An 11,128-nucleotide genomic window follows, 5' to 3' on the forward strand; every position below is an offset into this window, starting at 1 on the left:
TACAGATATGCAAGTGCTCTTAATACAGCATTAAATAGCAGAGTGACCACAAGCAACAACAAACAGCATGGTGCTCATTAATGGATTATAGCAACAGCAAGCATTCACTCCCACAAACAAGAGAAAAACTGAAGAACCTTCCAAAGCATAAGAACGAGCTTTTGTTTACTTAAATAGCAATTCTGAAAACAAGAGCTTTGTACCTATGGGACCTTCTCCTTCTTCTAAAGCTCTCTGATCCATAATATGCCTGAACATGGGCAATAGAAAGGCGATAGTTTTTCCACTTCCTGTTTTAGCAATGCCAATCAAGTCGCGACCATTCATAATTGCTGGGATAGCTTGGCTCTGAATGGGCGTGGGTTTCTCATAGCCGTGTCTTAAAGAAGGGGAGAGAAACGTCAAAAAAAGAGATTGTAAGATCAAAATATGATTTGATGGACATATATCACAGTCATGCTAGAAGAAATGTGCACGTTCTTATTTACTTCTAAGCATCGGTGTCACTCTAAAAACATCTTAAAAATGAGCAGTCACATGATACAAATGGCTGAAAGAACAGTTTGTAACAACCGTTTAATACTGACTGCAAAATGACTGAGGACTAAACATGTAACACCAGCAGACATGGACACGTTGCTTTATGCAACAAAGAACGTTTTTCTCACTAACATATGTATGATAGAACAGAGTAGACAAAACCAAGCATGACTTGGGTTGTACATCGCTTGCTTACTTTTTGAGAGCAGTAAGAATCTTCATGGAAATACCACACTGAACCCAGGTCTTTATTGGTTTGGGGCAGCCTTTTCCCTTGACTGTTATTCCCTCCATCTCCAGTCGGTACACATTCACCTCTGAAACAGAGTTTGCATTAGAACAGAGTCAAACATGACATCTGCTACCTTGAGATAGCATGGGGTTATCGGTAATAGGGATCTGACTCATTTTCATTCTGTTGCTCAAAAAGAATCCCCTCTCCCATTCAAATTCTCAACAAAATTACTCCAAAGACTTGAGCTGTACAGCACTTCTTTGCTCCTTCAAGAGCACTCCACACTGAATCAGAATTTGCTACTTCCTTGCACACTAGAATGTGTTCTGCTCATACTTGTACTTACCCTCTTGTGTCATTTTAGCGAGTTCAGGTACTTCAACATAGAAGTTTTTCCTGAAGGGTTCATATTCTATTTTTCCATGATCCACAGGTTCTAGCAGCTTTCTCTGCTTGGTCTGATAGCCAGTCAGGGCAGTCTGAAGATCAACTTCCTCTTCTTCTGAAGAATACTGTATAGATTGTTAAGAGTGTTTAAGTTACTGTGAATGACATTCTGAGATGCTGTTACTTGTTTATACAGAAACTTGACTCAGAAGCAAAAGCTTTTTCTTAGCCCATTAAACTGGATACTGAAAATCTGCTCTCACTGTGAGAGGAGCCCATATCATTTGCTCATCAATTTATTTCATATTTCTTCCAAACCTTAACTTTCACTGTTCCATATCACTTCTATGACTTTATAAATACTAACTAGAACAGTCCCGTCATTCAGAAATAATCATAGCTATACAGTACAAATATTAAGAGAACAGTATTTAAAAAATAATAATTTGAGTGTATAGAATAGCTACTATGCCACTACATGCCACTAATTTGTCAGACACAAAATAAATAAAGAATTATCGTTTAAGAAGAGTTTTGAGACCTGGAACTTACAGTTCATTTGGAATTAAACATATTTATACTTACCTAGAAAAGAAACAGAAATGCAAACCCTCAGAAAACATTTATTTCATATTAGATATGTATTAGAACATGCAGGCTGAGCTGCCACATACATACTCACAAGACACTTCCATTACCTCCATTGCATCTTGATCATTCTCCATGAGTTCCCCTTTCTTCTTTTCTGTCTCTACAACTGCCTTTTTGGTTGTCACCACGGTTACCACTTTGGTAACAGTTGGTCCAGATTTCTGCAAAAAAGAAAAGAAAAAGAAAAAAAGTTAATAGAAATCATTGCATCACTCATAAAAGACATGCTGTATGAAATATACAGAATATTTCTACTTATGAACATATTACACTGTTTTTTCATACATCTCTTGCAGTGAAATTTTATGAGGATATTGCTATCAGCTTATTAATAACATCAGAAAATTCAAGGCAAACAATCACTGAATGGATCTAACCTATTTCTTCCCTTCTTTTTTCCAAAACCATTTCCATACTGAAACACAAAGCTACTTTCAATTTTACCTTTTCGCTCCCACCTCCACCCTTCACACTTCTCATATTGAACTTCTTGACTTCTTCTTTTACTTCTTCCATATAAGCATCCAAAGGATCTAATTCTTCATCTTCAACCTCATTGCCTTCCTTTTCTCCTTCTGCAGTTTCCTCATCATCATCTAATATGATTAAGAAAAACAGGAATAAAACAGAGAGGAAATAACTCTATGTTACATTGTTAGCCTGCCCAAATAATTACTGTCCATTTTTATTACTGTATCATTTTTCTTCATTAAAAAATCTCTCAAATTTGTTAATCTCAACACTACCTTAAAATGTTTGAAGCCGTGACAAGGTTTAGGCTTTGCTATTTCATAGTTCACTTTTTGAAAAGTCTTTAAATGCTTTAAAGATAATAAAAATATTATCAGGAACAAACGTGTTTTAAATGTTACATCTAAAATCAAAATACCATCATCATCTTCCAAACTCCATTTTTTCCCCTGTTTCATCTCCTCAATTTCCTTTTTCAGTTCTCCTATGTTCTCCATTGCCTTCTTGCGTTGCTCTTCCCTCCACTTCTCCACTCTTTCTTTTCGTTTTCTCATTTCTTCTTCCAGTTTGTTCTGATCAAAATTCTATGGCAAGAAACAACCAGTGAAAATTAATGGCCACTGGCATTTGTCTATTCTTCAGTCAAAAAGCCTTTCCAAACAAATGTAACTGAGCACCAAGTTGATCCATGGGCATACAGAAACCTATCACAACAGGAGTAAACAAAAAACACTAAAAGCAGCTACAGTGCTTTAAAATACAAAACTCAGCTGTTTTATTTTTCACAACAGTAGCACGTATACAATTCTGTAAGTAATAATCCTTCAAGAACAACAAAAAAAGGGACCCATCTATGCATGGGGAGCCCTTGCTGACAGCACAGTAGAAACAGAATGTTACTAATGGCAAGAATTGGAAGCACACCCTGTGACAGGAGTTATAGAAGAGAGTGGGACTCATTAACTCAGCAGGGATTTTGGCCAATCCTGAGAATAGTTTTTTTTTTTGTTAATACAGTAATCTATGGCTACCTCAGTTCCTTGTTTATACATTTAAAAGTTAGAAGATTATCCTCAGAGCTCCTACCTCAGTGGCCACAGTAGATGCACCAGCATCTTTATCCTTCTCTTCTTCCTTGTCATCTTTCTCTTTTTTCTTTTCTTTGGAAACTTCCACACCTTCTGTCCTTTCTTTAGATCTTGATCTGAAAGGTAACAGCAAAGATTTCTTAAAACATTTTTTTCTCACGGGGGAATAAACGTGTTGGATAGAAACAAAACCACGAACACACTGAATGGGGCTGTGTTTTCAAACATCTTATGAAGTGCACATTATCTCTTTAGAGAATCTTTCTCTGCTTTATGGAAACATGCCCTACACCTGCCAGAAATGCACAGCCTATTGCAATTCACTCATTCACATGCTCTGGTTCTATTCTCATTTCTTCACAGGGCCAAGCAGCAGCATTTACAGTACAGAACACTCAGTACTGTGGTTCTGTTGTTTATTCTACACCTCCTTGAAGGCAGCACTTTGAAAAAGAGATACTAAAAATGTCCTGTTTCTTCTATTTCTAGGAGAAGGTAAAGTGATCTTGCTTCCTGCTATGGAAGTCTGAATGTTCCTCTGCACACTACTGCCTTAAGGACACTGAAACACCTCTATCTGGGAAAAGCTACTTATAGCAGTACTTATATGTACTTATATATATAGTACTTGTCGTATGCAACATGCAGACTTCCATTTAAAACAAAACCCACTTATCACAGATTTTGTTATCATAACATGTTTCCTATTAAAAAGAAACGTATCTGAACCAAATGTTTGCTAGCTCATAACAATAAATGTAAAATTCACTTTAGCCAATTAAATCTCATTGAGATCACTTCACAGCCCACTGAAAGATTAATTCTAATGCCAGCCATATGATTATCCTGAAAGACTCATTCCAGCTGCTCATAATTTCTGGATTGTTGTCAACCTGCTTGTTCTCTATCCAGACTGCTGTTAGAACTTGTGGATCTACTACTCATCTTACAAAAAACATTCTCACAACAAACAGCATTAGAAATAATTATGCATACCCAGAATAGCATTTACGGCCCCTCAAGTAAGGAATATAAAAATACTTAGTCCTTCAAGGGACATTAAGCGATGGGAAATTACAGTATGCTAGGAAAATTCTCCTTGCTCTATACACAAAATCTTTGGTTGGTTTTGCACAATGATTCCTTCCAATATATCAGTATGTTTACAGTAATGAGTAACTATGATCCGGACTGTAACTACAGAACACAAATACCTGTTTTCTGTCTTCCTGTTCTTGCTTGGACTGGGGGATCGAGACCGTCTGCCTCTGCTTCTGCTCCTGGAGCGCCTTCTCTCTCGGCTTCGTGATCTTCTTCTCTCCCGACTCCGTTCCCTTTCTCTACTTCTTGAACGTCTGCCCCAGAACAAAAGTGTACTTACTCAGCATGTGGCAACAGTGTAATTTTGGCTTTTAAAAGGAATCCAATAATCACCAAGGATCACTAACAGCTTACAAACACCAGCACCAGCAACAAGACATTACTTAATAAGCCAAAATATTAAGTTCTATCATGAGCAACAACAAAGTAAACAGCTGTAGAGGAAGAATATCAGCACTGGATAGCAAGCATTCTTCCCTACTTTGGAGCTCATACCTCTGGCGCTTCCTGTCACGTGAGCGTGACCTCCTCTTGTCCCTGCTGCGCGATCGCTCCCGTCTGCGATCCCGATCTCTGCTCCTGGAGCGTCTGTCCTCACGTTTCCTTTTATCAGATGGAGAACGACTTCTAGAGCGGCTCCCGGAGCGTCCCCGCGACGCAGAGCGCTTCCGATAATGCCTGCGTTGTGAAGTCACAGGATAAAGATAAGCACAAGTTTGAGGACAGTTCGGGAAGTGGGAAGAAGCAGAGAAAGCAAGACCTCAAGTCCCCCATGTCCCTTCCCTTTTGTCACTGCCAACAGAACTGTATTACAACAGTGCTGGCACTAAAAATAATAGAGTTTATTTCAGCACATCGGTATATTTAGGTACCATGTACATTTGGAATCAGTGCAGTAGCAGCGTGACATCTATATCCTGCCTACAGCAGTATGACTGAACGTGGAGAACATCAGTCACTGTCAGATATCTCTGATTTCTTCCCATCTCAGCCCCAAAATGCCATGAGAACTGCTCCCCATTTCCCCCCAAGATTTCTTTTTCTTCCTCTACAACGTGTAACAAATCTGGGCATCTCATTTCAGTCTGATGAGTCCCTACAGCAACTCCAGGACCTACCCTGCCCTTCTCCACCCCCCACTCCCTCTCACTCTCACCATCTTTTAAAGCATTTTGAACACTATAAACCACGTTAGACAGCTGAGTTTGAAACCCCATATTACTTTATTGATTGATTGATTTTAATTGATACAACCCAGTTCACCATGCAGCTGCCCCACAACATAAAGACTTGCAGAAGGGGATGGAGCTTCTAGGAGAGCAAGGGATGCAAGTGGGAGCAGCGGGGGCTGCTTATACAATTAGAGCCCCGTGGCCTGCTTTGACAAACACACTGTGAGTGCTTTCTGCAGACTTTTCTGTTCAGTCCAACCCTAAAGCCCATCTAAAACCACATTATCAGAATGGAAGCTGTACTGAGGTAAGCAAAGGAGTCCTGAGAGATCCAAAGGCAGCACCAGGAGCTGCCAGCAGATTTTGTAGCCTGCAGACTGTTATCAGGCTGTTAACATTGTTTCAGGGTTAAAATCTGATGATAAACTAGTCAGTACAAATGTAACAACAGCATGAGCACACGGCACAGCTGGTTTAAAGCCCAACGGGTGCGAGCAGCTCCACAGCACCCGGCAGCACCGACCGAGACACACAAGGAGCGTGTGATCACATTACTGCTGAATTAGTTAAAACGCCCAGTGAGGTGTTTGTGTCAGCTGCGAGGACAAAAGGTCCAAGATGACGCTGAAACTTGAAGAGATACGTGCCATAAACGCCTCAACAACAGGAATCAAACACTAAAATCCCGATCTCTCGGCCCGGCCGCAGCTGCTCACAGCGGCGCAAGGACCCGCGCGGTCCCTCAGCGCAGCGCAGGCCGCTTCGTGCGGCCTTTGTTCCCACACGCAGCCGCCCGGCCGCTATCGAAGCACCCGCGGGCCCCGGAGCGGGTCGTGCCGCCTGTGTCCCCGTCCGTGTCCCCGCTGCCCTCACCTGGACTCCCGGCCCATGGCGGTTCGGCGGTGCGGGCCCTGCGCTACCACACGGCGGCCATTCGGCGCCTCAGCACCGGAACGACGAGGCGAGGCGGCAGCGCGGCGGGAAGCGGCCTGAACCACTTCCTGCCCGTCACGGCGCCGCAGCGCCCCCTGGCGGCCGGAGGGCGCAGCGCAGTGTGAGCGGGCGGGACAACGCGGAAATAAAACGGGGAAGAAAAGGAAAATAAAGTGTTTGTGGGTCGGGCTGGGTCCGACAGGAGAGATGGGATAAAATAACCCCTGCAGCACCACGTCCTGCTCCAGAGACCTCAGTGAGCACAATGCACGTCACCAGAGCGACATGCACTGCGGCTGTGAAGCACCAAGGTCACACTTGTGTGGTAGGAAACCAAAAGAACCAAAAGCACCAACGCTCCAGAAGCGATTTAACACAGCACGACTTGCTGGGCTGACAGATGATATTCTGACCACAAAGGAAGGGGGTAACAAATTTAATAGAAAACAATCGGTTCAGCAATAGACATTAAACAACATCCATCCACAAAGATAAGTTAAAACGGAATGAAGGAGATTCATTTCTTGGCCTAAGGTGAGGAGTTGCCCAGCAGAAGCCCCAACCAGCCCTTTGCCATCCCTCATAGACAACAGGTCCATGTTCCAGCCCCACCTGGAAGCCCAGCAGCTATTTCAATGTGGTGGGACTCCTGTCCATCTCAGGAGCTTTACTTCTATCTGTGCTAACGGGTTTAAGTCAGAACTTTTTCCAACCCAGCCTCGGACACCTGAAATACAACATTCATTGGAAAATAAAGAAACAAACAACTGTTAAAGTGATACACAGGCCGTCATGCCACAAATGTATCTAACATAAGAGCCTGAAGCCCAGTGCTGGCTATTTGGAATGACACCTCACCAACATCCTTACAATGGAAAACAAGAACATTCATTAACCTGCTCCTTCAGCCAGGACTCACTTATATCTGTTGTTTTTTCAGCTACACGGCTGGACACCCATAGGACAAATACACTTTCTATATGTGGCAGTCAATTAAAAACAGCAGTTTGTTTCTTATTTTACTCTCACGTGTAACGCGTGGGGTTTAAAACAGGGATAGCTAATAGGATTTCATTGGGGCAAAACAGTGAAGGGAATGGTTAGCAACTCAGTTACCATCCACAGATCTGCTGAATCAAAGGCCCTATTGACAGTGCTGGGCTGTAGGACGGTGGCACAGCAGTAGCAGAACTCCTCGGCAATGATGGTTCTGTTTACATGCAACTGGTTGATCGTGAACGTATCGAGATAATGAAGGTCATGTAGGAAAAAACCCGTCATAGGCAGCCCTGCAAAAAGCTATTTTTACATCTAACAAACATCTGACATTGCAGCTCGGTGGCTGCTCTGTCCAACTTCCCCCTCCTGATGTGAGTTGGTATTTCTGGTTTGTTTCCTTGGAAAAACAAGTGCAACAACAGGCTGCTGGGACTCACAGACAAGCTCTATTAGCTATATTCATACTAGATTTATATATATGGCTCTGCTGAAAGCAATTCTCTTTGCTCTCAGCAGAAGGAACAAAGGCAGCTTCGTAAATCTTTATGGAGGTGGGAAGGGCATCACCGCACTAAACAAATCATCCAGCAACACTTGCATTCTATGCTTCACATTTTCAGTGGGCAGACACAGTATTTACATAAACCAAACTAATATGACTGGCAGCCTGGGACCTTGCTGTTCCATCTCCCAGATGACTGGATTTAAGGCTCCTTTCAAGCATTCAAAAACAGGAAAGAACGTTAACTAAGGTTTCAACCTGTCAGATGTTAAAGGTGTACAGACCAGAAAGCTTTAGTGTAAGTATTGCATTGAACTTTACAGCCATCATGGTACTTCAGAGCCAAATAACAGAGCGAGTTCGTGGCAAAAGATAAAAGTAAAGAAATAGACACAGAGGTCTGTGAAAACATCTCCCATTTTGCTGTAGGTGTCCATAGAGCGACTGATCACTTCTGCAGGGATTCCAGACAGTAACAGAGCAGCAGTTAGTACTGTAGTTTTCACCTTCTTCTCACTCTAGAAGGAAAAACAACAGTATGTTAGTTCTTCTGCTACAGTCCAGTTCTGCTTAACATCACAGTTTCACATACCCAGACACCTCCAGATTCACTGGCAAGAACAGCGTGTTTGCACTGGTTCTCTCCAGGACTCACAATACCTTACTTAACCCAGCTACAAATTCAAGCTGTGGAGGATCTGAGGAGCTGAATGAGAAGCTCATTAACAGCAAAAAAACTGCATCATGGGTGTTATGGCAATCCAATCACATGGCAATCCAATCAAGCTGTAAAGCAGAGTTATGGATTGAGGATAAATACAAAGCCTCACGCACTAATATCTCATTTCTAGCTGTCATTCAAACTGGAACACAGAGCCCTTAAAGCCCAAACAACCACCTTATGACCACATCCACAGATTTTGCCCAGGAATCACATATACCCAATGGCTGCTGATAGAGACAACAGTAACCACAGAAGAGTGCTACCCTAGGAGAAAAGCAGAACCATCCTAAAGACATGAAAGATAAACTGGAATTTCACAGTCAGATGCTTTTAGTTATCTTACAGCCAGGTAAGCTGCTAGCCCATGTTTCCACAACAACTCTTAAAACCATTTGGACTAAATGTGGGCATACTGACAGCTGGCATTAGCTATGAGCATTTGATAATTCTCATTTCTAGAGCTCAAAACAGAATAAGAACACTCCCCATGCAACAATACAACCTAAGCAGGGGTTTAAAACATTTGAAGTTAATCTAATTGAGAAAAATTGCTTTACCTTTGGAAAGTACTTGGATAGTCCCATGTAAGCAAGTTGTAGAGTAAGAAATGGTGCAAATATTGACTGACGGAGGAAAAAAGAATATATTAAAGTTCAGAAATAATACATAAGAACACAGAAATTTAATTAACAGCACTACCATTGAATACAGACAAGTGATGTATCACAGGAGCATTGTTCCACCTTGCTTGCTTTCAGTCTTGAAACCTGAAATTGCACGACAGAGCAGTGTGTACTAACAGGCTGAGTGCTCCAGAAGGTGGCAGGCTGCACCAGTCATGCACTTCTGCAAGACGTGCCCGCAGACACCTGCACTACTGAGGGACTATTTTTCCTCAACAGGTTGATAAATGAGCAGGATCTGCACCTCACAGTGCAAGTGTTGTAGCTTTTACTCTGTTATTCTTTCCTAAAGAACAACAGTTGACTCAAACTTGCATAAGACTTAAGCAGTAATAATTATTCTAATGTTGCTTCTCCTCAAAACATTAAGCACCAAAAGCATGCAACTCCCAGCTGTAACTCAGCAGCTGTGCTAGATAATGCAGATTCTGACAGTTATCATCTCAAGGATTGCCAGAGTTGTTTGGTTTGCTTTTTTTCTTATCTTTTACACAGTTGACAGCATTGTAAAGAATGCCTTTAGTTCCCAACCCACTTAGCCCTACATAAACAGCTTTCAAGCCCAGATAAGTAGCGTTTTATATGAGCTGAGTCCTAAGCCTGTCATTAATAAGTCAAACAGAATGGGACTGGTTGCTCCGCTGAACTCACCAAGTACTTGCACACAAAGGCCCTCACTGCAATGGCAAGCAGAGCACATCCCACTAATCGAAATATGCGGAAAGAATCAAACTCCTCCACCGCATTCCCGTTCTCTTGGCTCGGCTTCTCATTCATTAGCTGGTTCCTCAGCTTCAGAGCTTCATCAAACCTGGATAAGTATTGTTCTAATCCATGCCTGGGTGGCCGTGCTGTGGCTTCAGATGGCAGCTCCCCTCTGTTACGGTGCCGGAGCTCACTTGTACCCTCACTGACAAGCTGCGGGGTCTTACTGAACAAGTCCTTCTCCCCTTTGAGGTCTCCCATACTGACTGCATGGTCAGTTGTTCCGGACACACTGGAGACCGAATCACCGAGCACGATTCGTTTTGAAACAGAAGGAAGAGGATGGGAATTCGATTTATCTTGTTCGAGTTTTGATTCTACGTGACTTTCATCATCTAAAGAAGAGAAACAAAAACACCGAGTTACACGCACAGCACTGCATTGCAGAGGTTAATGGCTGGGTACCCAAAGGCCCCGATGGACGGAGGCTCCTCGCTCACTGTGTCAGACACTGAGGGACCGCGCTCAGCGACTTTCTGTCACTGAGGTGAACGGGGCCGGGCCGCGGCCCCACACCTGGCTCAGGGCTCACCCTTGGCTGCCGCGGGCCGGTGGAAGCCCATGATGCGGTTGATCCGCTCCTCAGAGTTCATCAGCAGTTTCCTCCGCCGCAGCTCCGCCCGCCGCTGTGATGCCGACAGCCCCGCGGCAGCGGCGCCCGGCCCGCCGCCCTCCTCCATCCCCGGCACCACAGGCCGCAGCGCCGCACAAAAAGGGGCTGCGCCGCGCATCAACGCGCATGCGCCATCACCGCCCGCTTCCGGGAGCCGAAGCCGGCGGCACCATTTTAAATAATGGCAAAGAGAAGGCAGACAGCCCGCCGCTCTCCCAGCTGTGACGGGGCAGCGCAGTGGAGGACACAGAGCTGTGCCCTCAA

General features: G+C 43.4%; 2 protein-coding genes across 7 annotated transcripts in view; both read right to left on the reverse strand.

Moving 5' to 3' along the window:
- Positions 1-6,603, reverse strand: part of DDX46 (DEAD-box helicase 46) — a 27,428-nt gene extending 20,825 nt beyond the window's left edge. For all 6 annotated transcript variants that reach the window (XR_014940727.1, XR_014940728.1, XR_014940726.1 and 3 more), the window contains exons 1-10: positions 6,519-6,603; positions 4,969-5,151; positions 4,587-4,727; positions 3,371-3,488; positions 2,703-2,868; positions 2,258-2,409; positions 1,861-1,974; positions 1,122-1,287; positions 737-857; positions 204-379 (exon numbers count right to left, since the gene is read on the reverse strand). Coding sequence is in view for 3 of the 6 variants with exons in the window: in XM_085532195.1 (XP_085388321.1) it covers positions 204-379; positions 737-857; positions 1,122-1,287; positions 1,861-1,974; positions 2,258-2,409; positions 2,703-2,868; positions 3,371-3,488; positions 4,587-4,727; positions 4,969-5,151; positions 6,519-6,535 (1,354 nt within the window). In the remaining 3 variants the exon portion in view is untranslated. The remainder of the gene's footprint in view (positions 1-203; positions 380-736; positions 858-1,121; positions 1,288-1,860; positions 1,975-2,257; positions 2,410-2,702; positions 2,869-3,370; positions 3,489-4,586; positions 4,728-4,968; positions 5,152-6,518) is intronic.
- A 395-nt stretch (positions 6,604-6,998) lies between these two features.
- On the reverse strand, positions 6,999-10,953 carry CAMLG (calcium modulating ligand). Its single transcript, XM_015875773.3, has 4 exons — positions 10,784-10,953; positions 10,138-10,586; positions 9,361-9,426; positions 6,999-8,597 (listed from the first exon to the last, which is right to left on the reverse strand). Exons 1-4 carry the CDS (start codon positions 10,929-10,931, stop codon positions 8,406-8,408), a joined length of 855 nt encoding a protein of 284 aa, XP_015731259.2. The 5' UTR covers positions 10,932-10,953; the 3' UTR covers positions 6,999-8,405.
- Positions 10,954-11,128: the final 175 nt, after the last annotated feature.

This window comes from Coturnix japonica, unplaced genomic scaffold (assembly GCF_054131305.1).
Source record: "Coturnix japonica strain WE unplaced genomic scaffold, WE-NBRP24 Scf048, whole genome shotgun sequence".
NCBI lineage: Eukaryota > Metazoa > Chordata > Aves > Galliformes > Phasianidae > Coturnix > Coturnix japonica.

Bases quoted from the DNA above. Each gene is read 5' to 3' on its own strand.
- CAMLG (XM_015875773.3), bottom strand. From the start codon at position 10,931: ATGGAGGAGGGCGGCGGGCCGGGCGCCGCTGCCGCGGGGCTGTCGGCA. The intron at 9,427-10,137 runs GTGAGTTCAGCG...TTCCTCCGTCAG, and splicing joins CCTTTGTGTGCAAGTACTTG to TCAATATTTGCACCATTTCT. The intron at 8,598-9,360 runs GTAAAGCAATTT...TTTTCCTTCTAG, and splicing joins TATCCAAGTACTTTCCAAAG to AGTGAGAAGAAGGTGAAAAC.